Source organism: Notolabrus celidotus, chromosome 12 (genome assembly GCF_009762535.1).
Source record: "Notolabrus celidotus isolate fNotCel1 chromosome 12, fNotCel1.pri, whole genome shotgun sequence".
In the NCBI taxonomy this organism is placed as follows: Eukaryota; Metazoa; Chordata; class Actinopteri; order Labriformes; family Labridae; genus Notolabrus; species Notolabrus celidotus.
In genome coordinates, this window is record NC_048283.1 from 32,903,058 (window position 1) to 32,918,466 (window position 15,409).

The window sequence follows — 15,409 nt, forward strand, 5'->3', positions numbered from 1 at the left end:
CAGGGGAGCTCTGGAAGGTATCTTAGCAGATGTTATTTGGCACTGAGGGCAACTTTTACAGAATTGGGCAACATCCCTGCGAAGGCCAGGCCAGTGGAAATGATGTTTGATTCGGGCTGTAGTTTTGTGCTTACCTAGGTGGCCAGCCCAGGGAACAGAGTGCCCCAAGCCAAGTATGGTGTCTCTAGCTGCTTGGGGAACCACTAGCTGCAACAATGACTCCTGCTGACGGTAGAGAATGCCATTCCGCAGGATATATTCATCTCTGTCAGAGTCCTTCTCAGCTCCTTGCTCCTTTTCTTTTGCTTTCTGGAAAAAAGACACTAGAGATGGATCAGTTTTCTGCATATCAGTGATATTGGTCAGGACTTGAAACTCCAGAGGCAATTCTAGCTCAGTATTACCCGGGGATGTTACCACTGTTTGTTGGAACTTCTCCTGCCTTCTCAGACTTCTAGTTTTGCGAGACTTCCCAGGTGTGGCTTCCAACTCTTCCCCGAAAAAGGGCAGGGCACTGAGACTCTCAGAGGTTTCGTCACATTTTTTTGCCTGCAATCTAGTGACAGCAGCACTACAGCACCGGCTCTGCTCCGGCTCCAACAAATCAAAAAGAACTGGGAGATCTCGTCCTAGCACAGCATCAAAGGGTAAGTTATCAGCAACTCCAATATTCAGGAGGTAAGTTTGTCCCGATACCTTTATGTACATATCAGCTGTTACATAACTCTTCTCATCTCCATGAACACAACAGATAGGAATGGTTTCCATGGTGCTGATAATGTTGGGTGGTACAAACTTCCTGTGCACTAGAGTCTGATCACTCCCAGAGTCAAGCAGGGCCCTTAAAGTTATTCCATTAACTTCAATGTTTGTCATTTTAATAGACTGGTCATGCTTAAACTCAGGTTCAGCATGAGGCCGTGGTACAAAGCACATCTGGGTCATTTTAACTGAGTTTTTAGGGCACATGGGTTTGGTATGGCCCTCAAGCCCACAGAGATAACAAACTGGCCTTTTACTAGGGTACTTTGACAACCTGCCAGGTGGCTGGTTCTCTGCCATGGGAGGCTTACCCAAACTGGTTGCCTCCTGCTGGCTGTGTTGGACTGGTTTACGGTTGTCCCTCGTTTCCCATGTGTTGTAGCTCCATGGTTGCCCCTTTTTCCGGGCCGCCACAAAGACATCAGCTAGCTTAGCAGCCTCCAATGCCGAAACAGGGTTATGCTCCCTGATCCAGACCTGAAGCTCAGGGGACAGCATTCTCAAATATTGCTCCAAAATGATCATTTCACCGATTTCTTGAATAGTTTTACCTTTAGGCTGGATCCACTTGCCGTAAAGCTCCTTGAGCCTTGCATACAATTCCTTTGGGCTTTCCTCCAGGTCCACCTCAAGGGAGCGAAACTTTTGTCTGTAGGTCTCAGGGTTAATGTCATATTTAGCAAAAACGGCAGACTTAACCAGGTCATAATCAAGAGAGTCATCAATATCCATGTGCACATATGCCCCTCTAGCCTTGCCAGTAAGAAGTGGTATCAAGTGAAAAATCCAGTCAGATTTCTGCCAACGGCATGCCACAGCAATACGTTCAAATGTTATCAAAAAATGTTCAATGTCATCATCGTCTGATAATTTTTCCAATCTGGGCACATGTTGAGAATGAAACTGACCTGCAGTGACTGTTGGATGGAGTGTCATGGTACTGGACCCAGTTTGGGACTGAGGATATTGTACATTTAGGGTCGGGGCCTCCACATTTAGTTGGTCAAAGTCTGAAAACTGAGGCTCTGGTGTTGGAGTTGTCCTGGCCTGAATCTCTAACTGCAAAAGCTGAAACTGGTGTTGAAGTGCTTTAAGATGTTGATCTTGTTTTGCAGTTACCTCATTCTGCCTGGCTTCCCGGGCCTCTTGCTGGCCCCTGTTGGCTCGTAGAATTGACATCAGGTCCGACAGAGATGGTTCTTTACCTTCACCCTCAGTGCTTTCCACTACTCCACAAGCTCCACTCTCCTCTTCATCACTGACTTGTTTCTCCTGAACAAACAGTGGGGTTGCAGATCCTCCTCTACTCCTTCCACTTCTTCCTCCTGGACGCATTTTTCCTTTTTTTTTTTTTTAGTTTCCAATGGGGGAAGATGAGGCGCGAAAAAACAAAAAACAAAAAACCAAAGAAAAAAACCCCCCAAAAAAAACCTGTGTCCTCCACTGAATGATCCCACCACTGCCACCAATTGTTAGGGACCAAGCAGTAAGGCACAAGACACAGGTGTAAGTTTCAAAGAGAAGTGGGTTTTTTATTTTACCCAAAATTAGGCCAACAAACTTATAAGAACTAGGCCTATAAAAGAGGTCAACTTAACATAACTCAATTTAACACAACAAAAGGTGACGTGTGAGCTAAACAAACAGACCTGACACAATGAGACATCAAGGAACTTATATAGTGGTTGAGCCAAACCAAGTTTAACTCAAGGGGTAAACAAAATGGATGCTTAATCAAACTGAATTCAAAATAATACTAACTAAGCCCAAACCCCCCCGTGACATCAGAGCCGATGGTTTGCTCCACTCAGTTGGCTTCAGCATAAAAGTCCCTTTCACCCTTGGCCACGCCTTTTGTTCATTCCAGGAAGTGCCATGCTCCCACAGCCAGGTAACTCACTGTGTGGCTCCAGCCATCACACTCTGTAACTATGATACAGGTGCAAACTGAGCGAATACCACTGAAGTCATATATCCCACAACAGTTGGAGGTCAATATCACTCATTTGATTGTTCAGAGTGATCATTTTTAGCTGAGCCGTGAAAAGGGACCTGTCTCTCCAACAGGCCCTCTCTGAACGAAGGAAACATGAACTCATACTTGATTTCTTGGCTGCATGCCTCAGTAGCATCTTCAACAAACCAGCGCCGAGATACTTTTTGTTTCTAAACTCCCAAAAAAGAGCGGAGACATAAATTCCCCTAAGTGGGCGAGGGTGAATGCTCCCCCCTCCCCAGATATGGTACAGTGACTCATGCAAGATTGCTTGCCATCGGAGCCCCCCCTGGAGAGTGAGTAGGTGTAAGTTAATCAGGAACACAGCACGGAGCGCTGCGGTCTTCCACGGGAGTCGAACAACTACAAAGAGAGGGAGGGAGAGAGCTCTCCTAAAATCAGGCTGACGATGGCTTTGCAGAGCAGCCCACTGCTGTTTTTAGACTCAACATCACTACTACCACAGGTCCCCTGTCCCTTTAATTGTTTCAGCTAATTAAACTAAAGTCAGCACTCTCAGAGCTCCATGTGTTCCTCTTTTCTGAAGTACTAGAGACCTGAAGGGGCCCACTCGACTTCCTCTTTTCAGTTTTAATTTGGTCAACTTGCGGCTGGGTGGAGGGCGAAGTTCAAAGATACTTAGAAAGCAATAAGGAGTTTTGGCGACAGGTAATGCTCATTGATTGCCATCTTGATAAAACACGTTGACAGTTGCTTGTGTGTGCAGCCTGACATGTTTTTTTAGATACAGAACACTGTCTCCAGAGCTGGTGTGGGATTAGATCAGGCTGTAACAGCGTCCTGTCTCTTGTGTTCAGACCTTAGCCAGTTGACCTGTAGATGAAACATCAGTCCCTGCTGGATTAAGTTTCAGCTACTGGGCAGGTCCCTGCTCACTGATCTATATCTTCTTGCCAGGGTTTCCTTTTCCTCCTCCCTCTCACAGGACACTAATGAAAGAGACGGCTTAAAACTGGGACCCACGTCCAGGAGCGCGGGTCCTGTTGGGACATTCATCTGTTTTTCCTGCAAAGGCCCTTTCTCTGTCCTAAATGTCAGCGGCCCAACACGCCGCCAAAATGTTATATTATGTGTCCTTGAAAAGACTGTTGTCTGTGGTCTGATTACCTTTACCCTTCCTCATTCCAGATACCTCAATGCTATCCAGACCATGTGCCCACACATCTTGCGTTACCTAACCACGGCGGTTATCACAAACAAGGATGTTCGTAAGCGTCGGCAGGTTCTGAAGGATTTGGTGAAAGTCATCCAGCAGGTACCGGACTTCTTGTTTTTCCCTTTTGTGTTTAGAAAGTGTGCAGAGTTATGTGGGTCAAACTCTTGGGACACACAGTGTCTTCAGACGACTAAACTAACTGACCCGGTAACCCAGTACCACTGTTTACCCTTTCCATGTGGCTGTATAGTACTGCACTATATCAATATATCAGCGTCCTTCATGTTCAAGCTTTAGAGCTTTTCATGCATGAACAGAAGGATGCTTTTTTGCACAACTATTGATTGTTTTTTTTTCTTTCTCAGGAGTCTTACACCTACAAAGATCCAATCACAGAGTTTGTGGAGTGCCTGTACGTGAACTTCGACTTCGACAGTGCTCAGAAGAAGCTCAGGGAGTGCGAGTCGGTGAGTAACCACTGTCCAACCTCAGACAGTCTCAGGTCATTGAGCCTCTTCTTTGAGGACCTCTGACTCCTCAAAATGATGCCAAACTTGTGAACTCCCTCATATAAGAAACCTCCTCAGTCAGGCCTCCTTCTTTCACATGGTGTTTGTGTCTGTTTGAATGTGTGTGGCAAGTGTAGACAGAATGTTGATAGTCCGTGCATCTCCAACATATAGATCTTCTTGGACACTGCGAGACGGCTCTGTCAGATTTTACTGTAGCCTGCAATTGACCCATCAGACAAGAAGATCACAGCTAAAGCTTCATAAGCCAAAGTCTCCACAGAGGCGTGCAGATATTCGTTTTAAGAGGGAAGAGTTGTCAATGCGCGGCCAATTAGAGCATTTATTTCAATTTTGGTTTGTAATGGCTAAATGTAACTGTTGTCCTTGATGTGAAAGCGGATTAGGAGAAGTAAATAGCAAACAGTGAAAGCCATCTTTGCATTTTGACACATCTCATAGAGACTTTCTTGCATAAGATGGTCTTTTTGACTGTCATAGCGTAGCCATACCAGGATCGACATGATATTAGCTTGGCTCAGTTTTTGTCATCAATGCTTAGTGTTATTGTTACGCCCCCGTCGAGGATGGTAGGTGTTCAACTAAAGTTTGAAACCATTTACCCTCTCCAGTCCCCAAACCACAGGCAGAGCTAAAAGTAACAATTTACAATGATTTATTAACAAATAGATAAATGCAACAATAACAACATAAAGTGATATGATACCTCAGGGTGAACTATGGCCTTACATAAGGCTACTCTATTAAAACACTTTAAAAGAAACCAGAACAAAAAGACATGAACTAAATGGAACTTGTGAGCAACACCTTCAGTCAGCTGATTCAAATCGAAACATGCTTTAAACTTCAAACTCCTCCCTGATAGCTGAACCAAATATGAGACCACATGATGTTTGTTCCACGTGATCGAAAATCCAAACAAAAAAATGTGTTTGAGTAAGTTCTTAACAATCAATGAATTGTTGACATCCCTAGCCGGAACCCAGTCTTTTTGACCGGGAGGATGCTGAGGAGCCGGCCAATCAAAAGATCCCCCTCCCAACTGACTGTTCTGTTCCTCCAGCCAACCACCACACTCCACCTGCCTGACTCGCAACAAAGATCCACACACTGACAGAGCACTCTCTCACATGTAGACACAGATCCACAACACATACAGAACACTGACTCAACACAACTTATGCAATATAATTCAACAGCACCACAGGAAGTAGAATCAGCACCTCTTCAAACATCAACAGCAGAACCAAACACTTCAACTTTTTAGAACAGAGGATGTATGGCAGGAATGGAAAAGCAATTCTGACATAAGCCGATGAAGCTTTTCTCATTCAGTTTGAATAGTATTGGTGCCTGTTTGGGGCACTGGTGGCCTAGCGATCTAAGCGGCCCACAAACACAGGCTATAGTCCTTGTCGCAGAGGGCGCTGACTGCGACCATTTGCTGCATGTGCTTCCCCCGCTCTCTACTCCCATTTCCTGTCTTTCTTCAGCTGTCCTATCATAAAGGTGAAAAAGCCCCAAAACATAACTTTAAAAAAAATGTTAAAAACTTGGCGCCTGTTTAACAAAAAATGAATGATGTGTTGCATTGATGGCATAAACTCAGCAGATCCTGTTTTGGGAAGCTGGTCAGGCTCTTGGGACAAATCATTGCACCACAGTGAAATTCAGAGGCAGGTGTCCTCGCTGGTGTTGAGCTGTATGTATGTTTTACATAATCTGATCTTGTAGGTTATTCTTTTGGTACATGCTGTAATTTCCCCTGATGATTTGATAGTTTGAACCTGTAGAGGAATAAAAGAAATTGCGGGTTATTCTGCTGCTCTTTCATCTTCAGCTTCTCAACAGTAAACTTTATAAATGAGAAACATCTGGCCTGATCAAGTGGCTCTTTCCCTGGAGGAGATGTTTATAAATCATGTCAGCAGCTTTCTGATGGTACCGTTTTGTTTCAATATATTTTTAAGCTAATAAAAGGAGTCTTCAGCTTCCCAAATGACTCTCTAACAAATGAGGAAGTTGAAACCAAACTGACTGAGGGAGATTTGTTTTCACTTAGTTGTATCCTCCAAAAAATCTGTGTATGGTAAGAAAAAAAAAATTCCAAAGCATGTTCCAAGAGAAAATGAGATTTTTCCTGTGCAAAGGCCTCCAGGGGCCGGCTACAAATGATGACATGTGCTATCAACAATATTATAGCTGTATCCTATTACAGCTAAGACATGACACACGCCCTCAATCACTGACCTTGTTAAACACTTGCATGCACTTTTTTAGGGGCTCTCTGGGTTGGTCTTGACCTCGTCTCATGGGGTTCTGTTTACAGAGGCTCTACTGTGGTTGAAACAGATGCTCAATCTCAACTACCTTTTCAGGTCAGAGCCCAAGCTCTTCCAGGTGCTTTTAGTACTGGCCTACCTGTCAGTCTTATCAGAGCATGTCCAGTAGGCACAAAAGCCCTCTATTGACCTGCTTCAGTTCACAAGCCGGTCTGGCAAGGTGGGTGGTTCCAAAAATGTTTAACCGCACCTTTAATGCATTACCTGTGATGGTCTGCAAACATTTTCCCAAAACGGTCTCGTTTGAAGTCGGTAATGCATTTTCTTCCGCTGCACAAATTCACACGCAAACCTTTAAAAAGCGCATTATTCCTGAGGAAGGGGATGTTTCACAGACGATGGGGAGGTGGAGGTAAATGGAAACCCCACTGGGTTGGGCTCTTGTCTTGATGAGCATTTGTATTGCATCAATTTTGAGCCACTGAGACTAGTGGCACCCATCTCATTTACTGATTGCTGTAATAGTAAGATATGGGTATTGTTTTCAGATCTCCTGTCTTCAGATCGCTTTACCCCGTACAACAGTCGGGGCCAAGTGCTTTCAAATGGAGGGTTAGCTTAGTTTAAATTGTCCCGTTCATACTGTTCAAGTTTTTTTTCCATCTTTCCCACTCCAACCAAATCTGGAATCACTGTCAGATGTTCGAAGCTTGCATGTCAAAGAATGAAAAGTATAGGTCTTACCTATAGCCAGGCCTTCAGATTGCACATAAAAGGCCTCTTGAAGCCCCCTTTCAGAATTTGCTTAAGCTTTGTGGTCTGAATCCCAGATGACAGTAATTAGGGCACTTAACTGTTCAAAGTTTATCAGCTCTAGATAAGAGTTGTTATTGAAAATGTGCGTTGTCTGATAGTGCCATGTAGTTGGGATTTATTCGAGCAGAACCCTGCGCAGAAAGCGGCTTCGGAGCGGGTCATTCAAAGAGAACTTTTGAATATGGAGGCCTGTGATGTGAACTCTCTCTCTCGATGGAGAGTTGGAATGCAGCTAACACTGAGAAATGGGAGCATTTCACACAGTGGTACATCTGGGGCCATAGCTGGGTCATGAACATATACTGTAGATGAATTGGCCATATGGGTAGACTCCATGGAAGACTGTATTTCTTACTGTAACAAGTTACAGGTGATACCGTGCATGGACGGGTGAAAAGACTCTCTGTCATCCGTGAGTTTATTTGGACTGGCGATGCTACAGTTGTTGGATGACTGTAGCTGTGAAAGTTGGCGATCCTGCACGGCAGAGCTGACATTGAACCACCAGAGCAGATGACTGGTGATAAGTCACAGACACTGTGGTCATCTCTGTGGCTGGATCTGTTCTTACTGAACTGTCTCATGTGGTGTTTACAGGATTCTTAGATTTCGGGTTGATTTGAAGCACCTTGCAGGGGCTTGAATTACTTAAACCTTAGAGAGCAAACTCTCATCTTTAAACTTTTGCCAAAACAAACCTTTTGTTAATGTTAATGTAGCCAGTAAGATCCCCTCAGACTCTGTCTTTACAGAATATGTGGGGCATGGGATGGATTGAAAATCTTGTGATGCTACTTTTACAACTCTCCATTGCCTGGTTGTCCTAACAAGTCTGATCAATCAATCAATCAGTCTTTATTTGTATAGCGCCAAATCACAACAAATGTTATCTCAAGATGCTTTTACAGAGCAGGTCTAGACCACTCTATGTTAAATTATTAACTACTTTCAAACTACCTACACATGTAAGTAGTATGTATTTAGTCTGTAGTCTGACTGTTCTGTTGGGTTTGGTCCAGAGTATGCTGAGCCAGACGTCACTGGATTTCTGGTTTCAGAAAGCAGAAGTAAACAACGGCCAAGCTGATAGATAAACTGCTTCTTTAGCATCACTTAGGATTTAAAAAGTTAAAGCTGGGGTTGGTTGTCACAGAAAACCAGCATTAATTTGAATGTAGCATTTCCTCAGGACTCCGTCTAACCCCTCCCCCCCTCCCCTCGGAGCTCCTCCAAAACGACGCCCCTGCTCACATGCAAGAGCGTCGCTGATTCACGACCATTGAATCATGACTGATTTAATACCGGCCCTCAGCACATGGTTTGTGTTTTGCACTACGTCAACTCATGTCTCAGTCAGCGGTAAGAAAACACCAAAACATTCTCATAGTGAAAGTTAAAAACACAAACAAACATGAAATGTACGCTCTGCAGGAGGCGGGCAGAATGGCAGGACGGGATCTGATTGGTTTCATCATTTTGCTCCTGATGGCAGGGATTGGTTGGTGTTTTCCCAGGCTTGCTCCGGCTGTAGATAGCAGCTTTTTTTACCTCTCTTTTAAGAACACATTATGTATTGATGTCATCAGGACAGAAAGATCATTTTAACCAGTATAACAAAAAGGGGATCTAAATCTGACTACCAACCCCAGCTTTAAGAAGTGGTTTATATGTAATTCAATAATTTTCACAGCACATAAAAACCTCGAGCAGAACCAGACATCTGCCTCGACTGAGTTGGAGTTGGAAAGAGGGTTAGAGGAGAATCAACTGTTTTTCCTGACTTGAATCTTTACCACATTGACACTGCTCTTTTGAATCATGCTTCTTGTCTCTTAGGTTCTTGTGAATGACTTCTTCCTGGTTGCTTGCCTTGAGGACTTCATTGAGAACGCACGTCTCTTCATCTTTGAGACCTTCTGCAGGATCCACCAGTGCATCAGCATCAAGTAAGTCATAAATACAACCAGACATGACGCTAACATTTGCATGATGATGCCTGGGTACTGACTGTTGCACAGCAGAACTTCAGACAGACATCCCATAGGTCTATCAGGAAGTCCTTTTTGCCGTCTGAAGGCTTTGTAAGCAGTCTGTCAACAGGAAGCGAGAACATGGGCTTCATGATAAGTGGAATTTTCCCTTCAGATAAGTGTTTATTGCCCCCCTACACACACAGCCATGCTGACCCCACACATCTCCAGGATTAAGCATTGTGAGGTTTAACTGCTTCCAGGTCTCCACAGGTTACTCCACTCACTAAACTTTTAACAGCACCTGTCCAAGGCCAATTCTGGGGCACTTTTCTCCCAGGAAGAGGTCAGGGTTTAGACAACCTGAGACGCTCTCAACTGCTGTAGAAACCTTTCAGCTCCCTTACGTTGTTTGAACAGAGGTCGTAAGGGTTTGTAAGTCAGTGAATCCTAATACACAAGTCAGTTGAGTTGCATTAAAATTAATTGACTTTGGATGCTTCCCTCAAACCAAGAAATTTAGTCAAAGCTAATCATAGTGGAGAGGAGAAAAAAGATGGCGGTAATTATCTGTAATTAAAAGAGATTACAGGATTTGGCTGCCGCTTTGCATCACTTTTAGAGAGTGACAAAGATAAAGAGTAATATCATCCATTAATCCTCATTTTGGTAGCCGTGGATTTGTGCTTGTTGCTGTGTCTAATCACTGATATGAGGTCATGCAGAAGATATTATTTGTGTAACTTGCTCCTTCCTAGTTTACAGCACAAGTTTCCTCTTGCTTTCAGAAAGCCATATTCAGGGTATATTTCCTCGCCAGGCACATGCTGAACATTTAAAAGCAGGTCTGCATTTCAAATACGGTCCACAAACACACAACGCTCTATGGAAAGAGGGAATGAATTACTTCTGTTGACACGAAAATGATTGCATTGACTGTTATTTAGAGCCATGGAGGTCTGTAGTCAAGGTTGAACCGTGGAACATGATCAGGCCCTGTCGAAATCTCCAGTTGCAGATTGTCTGGAATTGATTAGGAGTCCTGGTTCTTTTTGGCAGACTTACTGCAATTGGATCCATTTACTTGTTAAAGACCACAAAGGTTAGTGGTCACACTGAAAGAGGAAGTCAAACGGTGATTTTTCTACTTTTCACCTTTTCTCCCTGTTTCGGGGGGCTCTCGGTTTGTCGAGGTTCCTGAAGCAGAATGGGCTTCACATCAGGGGCAGTTTGAGGGATTTCCGTGTTTATTTTCGTTGGTGTTGTGACGATGGACAGAACATGTCTATTTTTGAAAGACACCCAAATTCCAAGTCATTAGTCCTCTACCCAGAAGCTCTCCGCACCCAAGCGTGGACCCAAATGAATCTGATGGCTGTTTTTAATGAGGACATTTTTACAGCTGTTGGCCATGATGGTTTCACAGATATTTAGCTTGCCCACAGCTCAGGACACAAAAGTAGACCAGAAGTTGGCGTAACCGAGTTATTTTATGCAATAAAGGCGTTTTGTAAAACCTACTGTAGGCAGCGAAAATGGGATTCAGCCTGCTCTCGTAATTGCATACACACACGTCTTTTTGTCTAGACTTTTCAGTGTCCTGAGTGTGTTTCCAATTTGGCTTTGTTTTCCCTGTTTGATTTAAAGGCTTTATTTCCTTCATCCTCCCATGAGCGTCTCCGCGGTGGGACCCTGCTTTGACCTCAAACGCACACTTGTCCTTTGACATTCGGAGTAAACGCTTCAGACACATGATCATTTGTGCCGTTTTTTTCCCCCTTATGACGAGATAGTGTTTGTACACAACAGCTCCCTGGTAGTTGGAAAGAGTGTCTTGTGTATTTGGATGTAACACTGAAGATCTTTCCACCTCACAATTGAGTCATTAAAAATACCACACGATCATTTCGGTTTCCCCGAAAATCAATTTTACCCAAAGCCCGAAAGCAAGGTTTCTCCAAATGGCTCGGAGTCCCAAACGTTATCATATGTTAGTGTTTAACAATGCCTTCATTTCAGGCCAGTCAACTTAAGAAGGGGTCTACTTTTGAGGAGGAAGCCCCTAAATTCTGTTCTAACTGACTTAGACCCCACCGCATGACCCCTCTCTTCAAGTGTGAGGCTGGCATTGTGACCCAAAGGAATCCCTTAGCCTGAAGTCGAAAGCTCAGGAGCCAGAGTGAAGACGGGGTCGAAGTGAAAGTGATCCCCTCTCCCCAAAGGAACAGGATCACGGTTGTGTAAAACAAAACCAGTCATGGAGGCTGTCTACTTGGCTTTAGGGCCAAAGGATGTCAATAGTGAAGGTTCTTCAAGCCAAACCCAGTCCCTGCTCCCCCCCTCACGTCTTCCTCCTTGACTCTCAGTTTCCTACTTTTTCTTCACTCTGAGTTTTCTGCAGGCTGAGCTGCTGTGCACCTCTCAAAGAGACAATGAGATAGAGTAAACCCTCCTCTGATATATAAATGTCCTCCTCAGAAGAAAAACATTGCCAGATTTTCTTCTATAAATTAGATTAGAGGACTTTGGCTTGTACAGGGTCGGGGCCTTGGGCCTTTTGGGGCACTCGTTGTTCCTGTGTTTTGCTGCACAGATCACGTCTAGAGAGGTTTGGGGTTAGCTGAACTCCCTGGTGAGGAAACCAGATCATGTTTGTTTTGATCATCATATGTGACCTGGACTTGACTGACATGTGCCCCCACTTAACTGAATTGCCAAACAAAACACCCAGTCCCCCTGTGCAGCAATCACTTCATCACACGGCTAAAACGGACATCAACAACAAATTTGATTTGAATTTACTCAGGATTACTCAATTCTCCGGTACATACCATAGACTGTATAAATAATGGACGTAGTAGTAGTAGTATCTGTGACATCAACCATCTGTTCCTGAGCACTGTTTTGAAGCCAGGCGGCAGCAGCCAGATTGGAAATGCTGAACTAACCCAAGCATAGTGTGACGTAAAGAGGCGGGGTTTGAGCCTCCTAGCCAACAGCTATGTGTTCCCACCTGTCAGTCAAGTCAATCATGTCCTTATTTGGGCAAAAACTCATAATCTAAATATCTTCTGAACGTCGCGTTAGAAAAAAATTCACCCCCGTACAGTGTGTGCCGATAGGGAGATTAGCTACGTAGAGCCAAGCCGTTTTTTGAACCAGGCTGTAAACATGTTTATTTCTGCTGTAAAGATCGTCTTCTTTGAATGGGTGTGTATGTGGTTTCCAGTGTTTCTGTAGCCAGCCTCAACCGGGCGCTTGATGAATTGCAGTTTATAACACTTCCGCATGGGCTTCATATTTTGAGACAGGAGGTTCCTACTTGGTTCCCGCCTCTCAATCAATTCAGCTGTGCCTCTCATGATGAAAACTCTTAATCTTAATATATTGGAAATTGCTGCGTTATGAAAAAATTCACCCCCCGTACAGTGTGTGCCGATCAAGAAATGAGCTATCCAGACTGGCTCGTCTTTTGAACCAGACTGTAAACATGTTTATTTCTGCTGTAAAGATCGTCTTCTTTGAATTGGTGTGTATGTGGTTTCTGGTACTTCCGGAGCCAGCCTCAAGTGGATCCTCGATGAACTGCAGTTTTTAACACTTCTGCATTGACTTCAATTATCGCGGCTGGAGGTTGCTGCTTGGTAAATTACACAAGTGTGATTTTAAATATCAGTGAATGTAAATTGAGGGGTGCTGTTAAACATGTTCACTGTTGTTTTGTAGTCCACTGTTGACTTGCGAGATGTAGAGGTCAACCTAACAACAACTTCACATGTAGCCATTTGCTCTATATTAGCAAGATTTAGCCCGGCTGACAAAAATCCTTGATGTTAATAGCATCAACGTGTGATCGCTGACATGTGTTATCCATCACAACTTGAACTTACGTCACTACCCAGCTCCAAACTTGTTAGGTTCCCAGTTAAGATAACAGGAGCAGTTTGCTTGTCAGGCATCATCGTCATCATTTCCTTCAGGATCTGATGACCGAAAAAGCAATCTGCTGTCGAGCTCAGCAGTATTGGTAGTTAGTTTGTTTGTGTAAGTGGCAGGTTGATCTGACTCCTTGCTTCCTCTCCTCCTCCTCTGGCCTGCAGAGATCCACATGAGTCAACTCCCAATTGGTGCTTTTCTATCCGATTATTCACCTCCTCAATCACTGCTCTGCGGTGAAAGTGTCGAGAGATATGCACTGTCACTTGGAGACCGAGCACTATTTTGCTCATTATGCTGAGGTAATGTTGTGTTTGTTGTTTATGCTTTTAATGCCCAATCCAGACACTGACATCATTCCACTTCCCCTTCTTTATGTGGGTTTACCACCATTCGACCGGCAGCCGTGGGTTAGAAAGTGGTAGTCTTTTTTTTCTTCTTCTTGAGGTAAGACAGAAATTATCACTAATCCCAAATAAGATTACTTCCCACCAGAAGAATTTTTTAAATAAGTCAAACTGTAAGAGCGACGGTTTTTAAAAGTGTAGCGTCGGGATCTGCTGTGGCGTGAGAAGTGGTGTGGTCTCGACCAAATTGAGCTTACTCACTGAAGAAGTCTCACAAAGAGTGATTAATAGACCAGGAAGTAATCATTAGTAGAGTCAATTGTTTTTATACAGGCCCTTTAACCTCTTTTATTTTCCTATAACACACACTATATACAGTAACTAATGTGCACTTACAGTATTTCATTATACGTGTGTGTTAGTGAGGTTTTCAGGTGGTGGTTGAGGGGGGGTGTTTTTCTTCTGAGATGAGAGGGGGGCTTGCTGCAGTAATTGTGGGCAGTCCACAGAGGGGTTGAGGATATTTATTGGGGCCCTTATATGAAATGTGGTAGGCTTAAAGGGAGGTGGGGGTCAGACAGAAGTACGGGGGGCAGGAAACGTGGGGGGAAGGGGGTCTAGATTGGGGTATAGCGGGGTCTAGTTATTTGGAAAGCCACAAGGGAAGCCAGCTGCACTGGGGAAAGCTTTGGATCAAAGAAGACCAGCCACCCTTGTAAGTCCCCTCCCTCCACTGTGACACATCCACGTCTCGCTGCATCAAAGAGCAACCTGGCTTTCATTTTAAAGGACAGTCACCATTTAAGCCACGGTGTCATGAGGAGCTTTAGCAGCCAGGTGGGGAGAGTGCGTCCTGACTCCTGAACATAGGTACCCAAAAAAACACAAGCATAAGTAAACACAGAGGTTCACAGCATGAGGCAGCCCCAACACTTCTAATTGAGTTTATTATACAAGTCTGTAAATCAAGCTCTCGTTGGTGGAGGACTGTTGAGTGTGTATGAGGTGTGCTTCTTGCTATTCACCTTTTACATAATACATGTTGGCCACTTCATCACACGGCCGGGTGCAAAACTTAACTTTTCATTTGGTAGCAGATTTGCAACCTCCATCAATATGTAGTGTAATGAAGTTTTTAGTGTCATTACGTATTTGCAGCCCAGTTTAAAAGAAGTCATTTTTTGTAAAGACCTACTCTTCCATAGAACAAAGCAACTTATGCACTTATTACAGATTACAGACTTCAGTTTGAGTCCAAAATCTGATCCTGTTCAGTTGTCCTGTCGCAGTAAATCCACATGTTGTAGTCTGAGTCTTCACTCTATGACCATGCGTCCACAGAGATTATTTCTAAGCCTGCTCCTCATGTTGATATTCAGCTTGTTAACATTTTAAACACCTCAATATGATCCATAGCTGTTTAATACCGTCAGTAATGTAAATAAATATATAAACATTATACAAGTTTTATTAGCGTTATCCAGAAAGACACATGATTTGAGGACATAGTGCACCAGTGACCGAAAAGGTCAAAATATCAACATTTTAAGAGAGACTTACTGACCTTGTTATGTGGTTTGGGGGTCCTAAAGA

At 43.9% G+C, this 15,409-nt stretch overlaps 2 protein-coding genes across 3 annotated transcripts in view; one reads left to right on the forward strand and one right to left on the reverse strand.

Annotated features, from left to right (window-relative positions):
* Window positions 1-15,409, forward strand: part of eif3ea (eukaryotic translation initiation factor 3, subunit E, a) — a 41,928-nt gene that overhangs the window by 23,404 nt on the left and 3,115 nt on the right. The window contains exons 8-10 of the mRNA XM_034697837.1: window positions 3,908-4,034; window positions 4,301-4,402; window positions 9,400-9,509. Coding sequence (XP_034553728.1) covers window positions 3,908-4,034; window positions 4,301-4,402; window positions 9,400-9,509 — 339 coding nt within the window. The remainder of the gene's footprint in view (window positions 1-3,907; window positions 4,035-4,300; window positions 4,403-9,399; window positions 9,510-15,409) is intronic.
* LOC117822893 lies at window positions 207-2,687 on the reverse strand. 2 transcript variants are annotated; one of them, XM_034697836.1, is made up of 2 exons: window positions 1,074-2,687; window positions 207-309 (listed from the first exon to the last, which is right to left on the reverse strand). In XM_034697836.1, exons 1-2 carry the CDS (start codon window positions 2,095-2,097, stop codon window positions 281-283), a joined length of 1,053 nt encoding a protein of 350 aa, XP_034553727.1. In that variant the 5' UTR covers window positions 2,098-2,687; the 3' UTR covers window positions 207-280. The 2 variants fall into 2 exon arrangements, with proteins under 2 accessions (XP_034553727.1, XP_034553726.1); XM_034697835.1 differs by having other exon boundaries at window positions 266-309; window positions 405-2,687.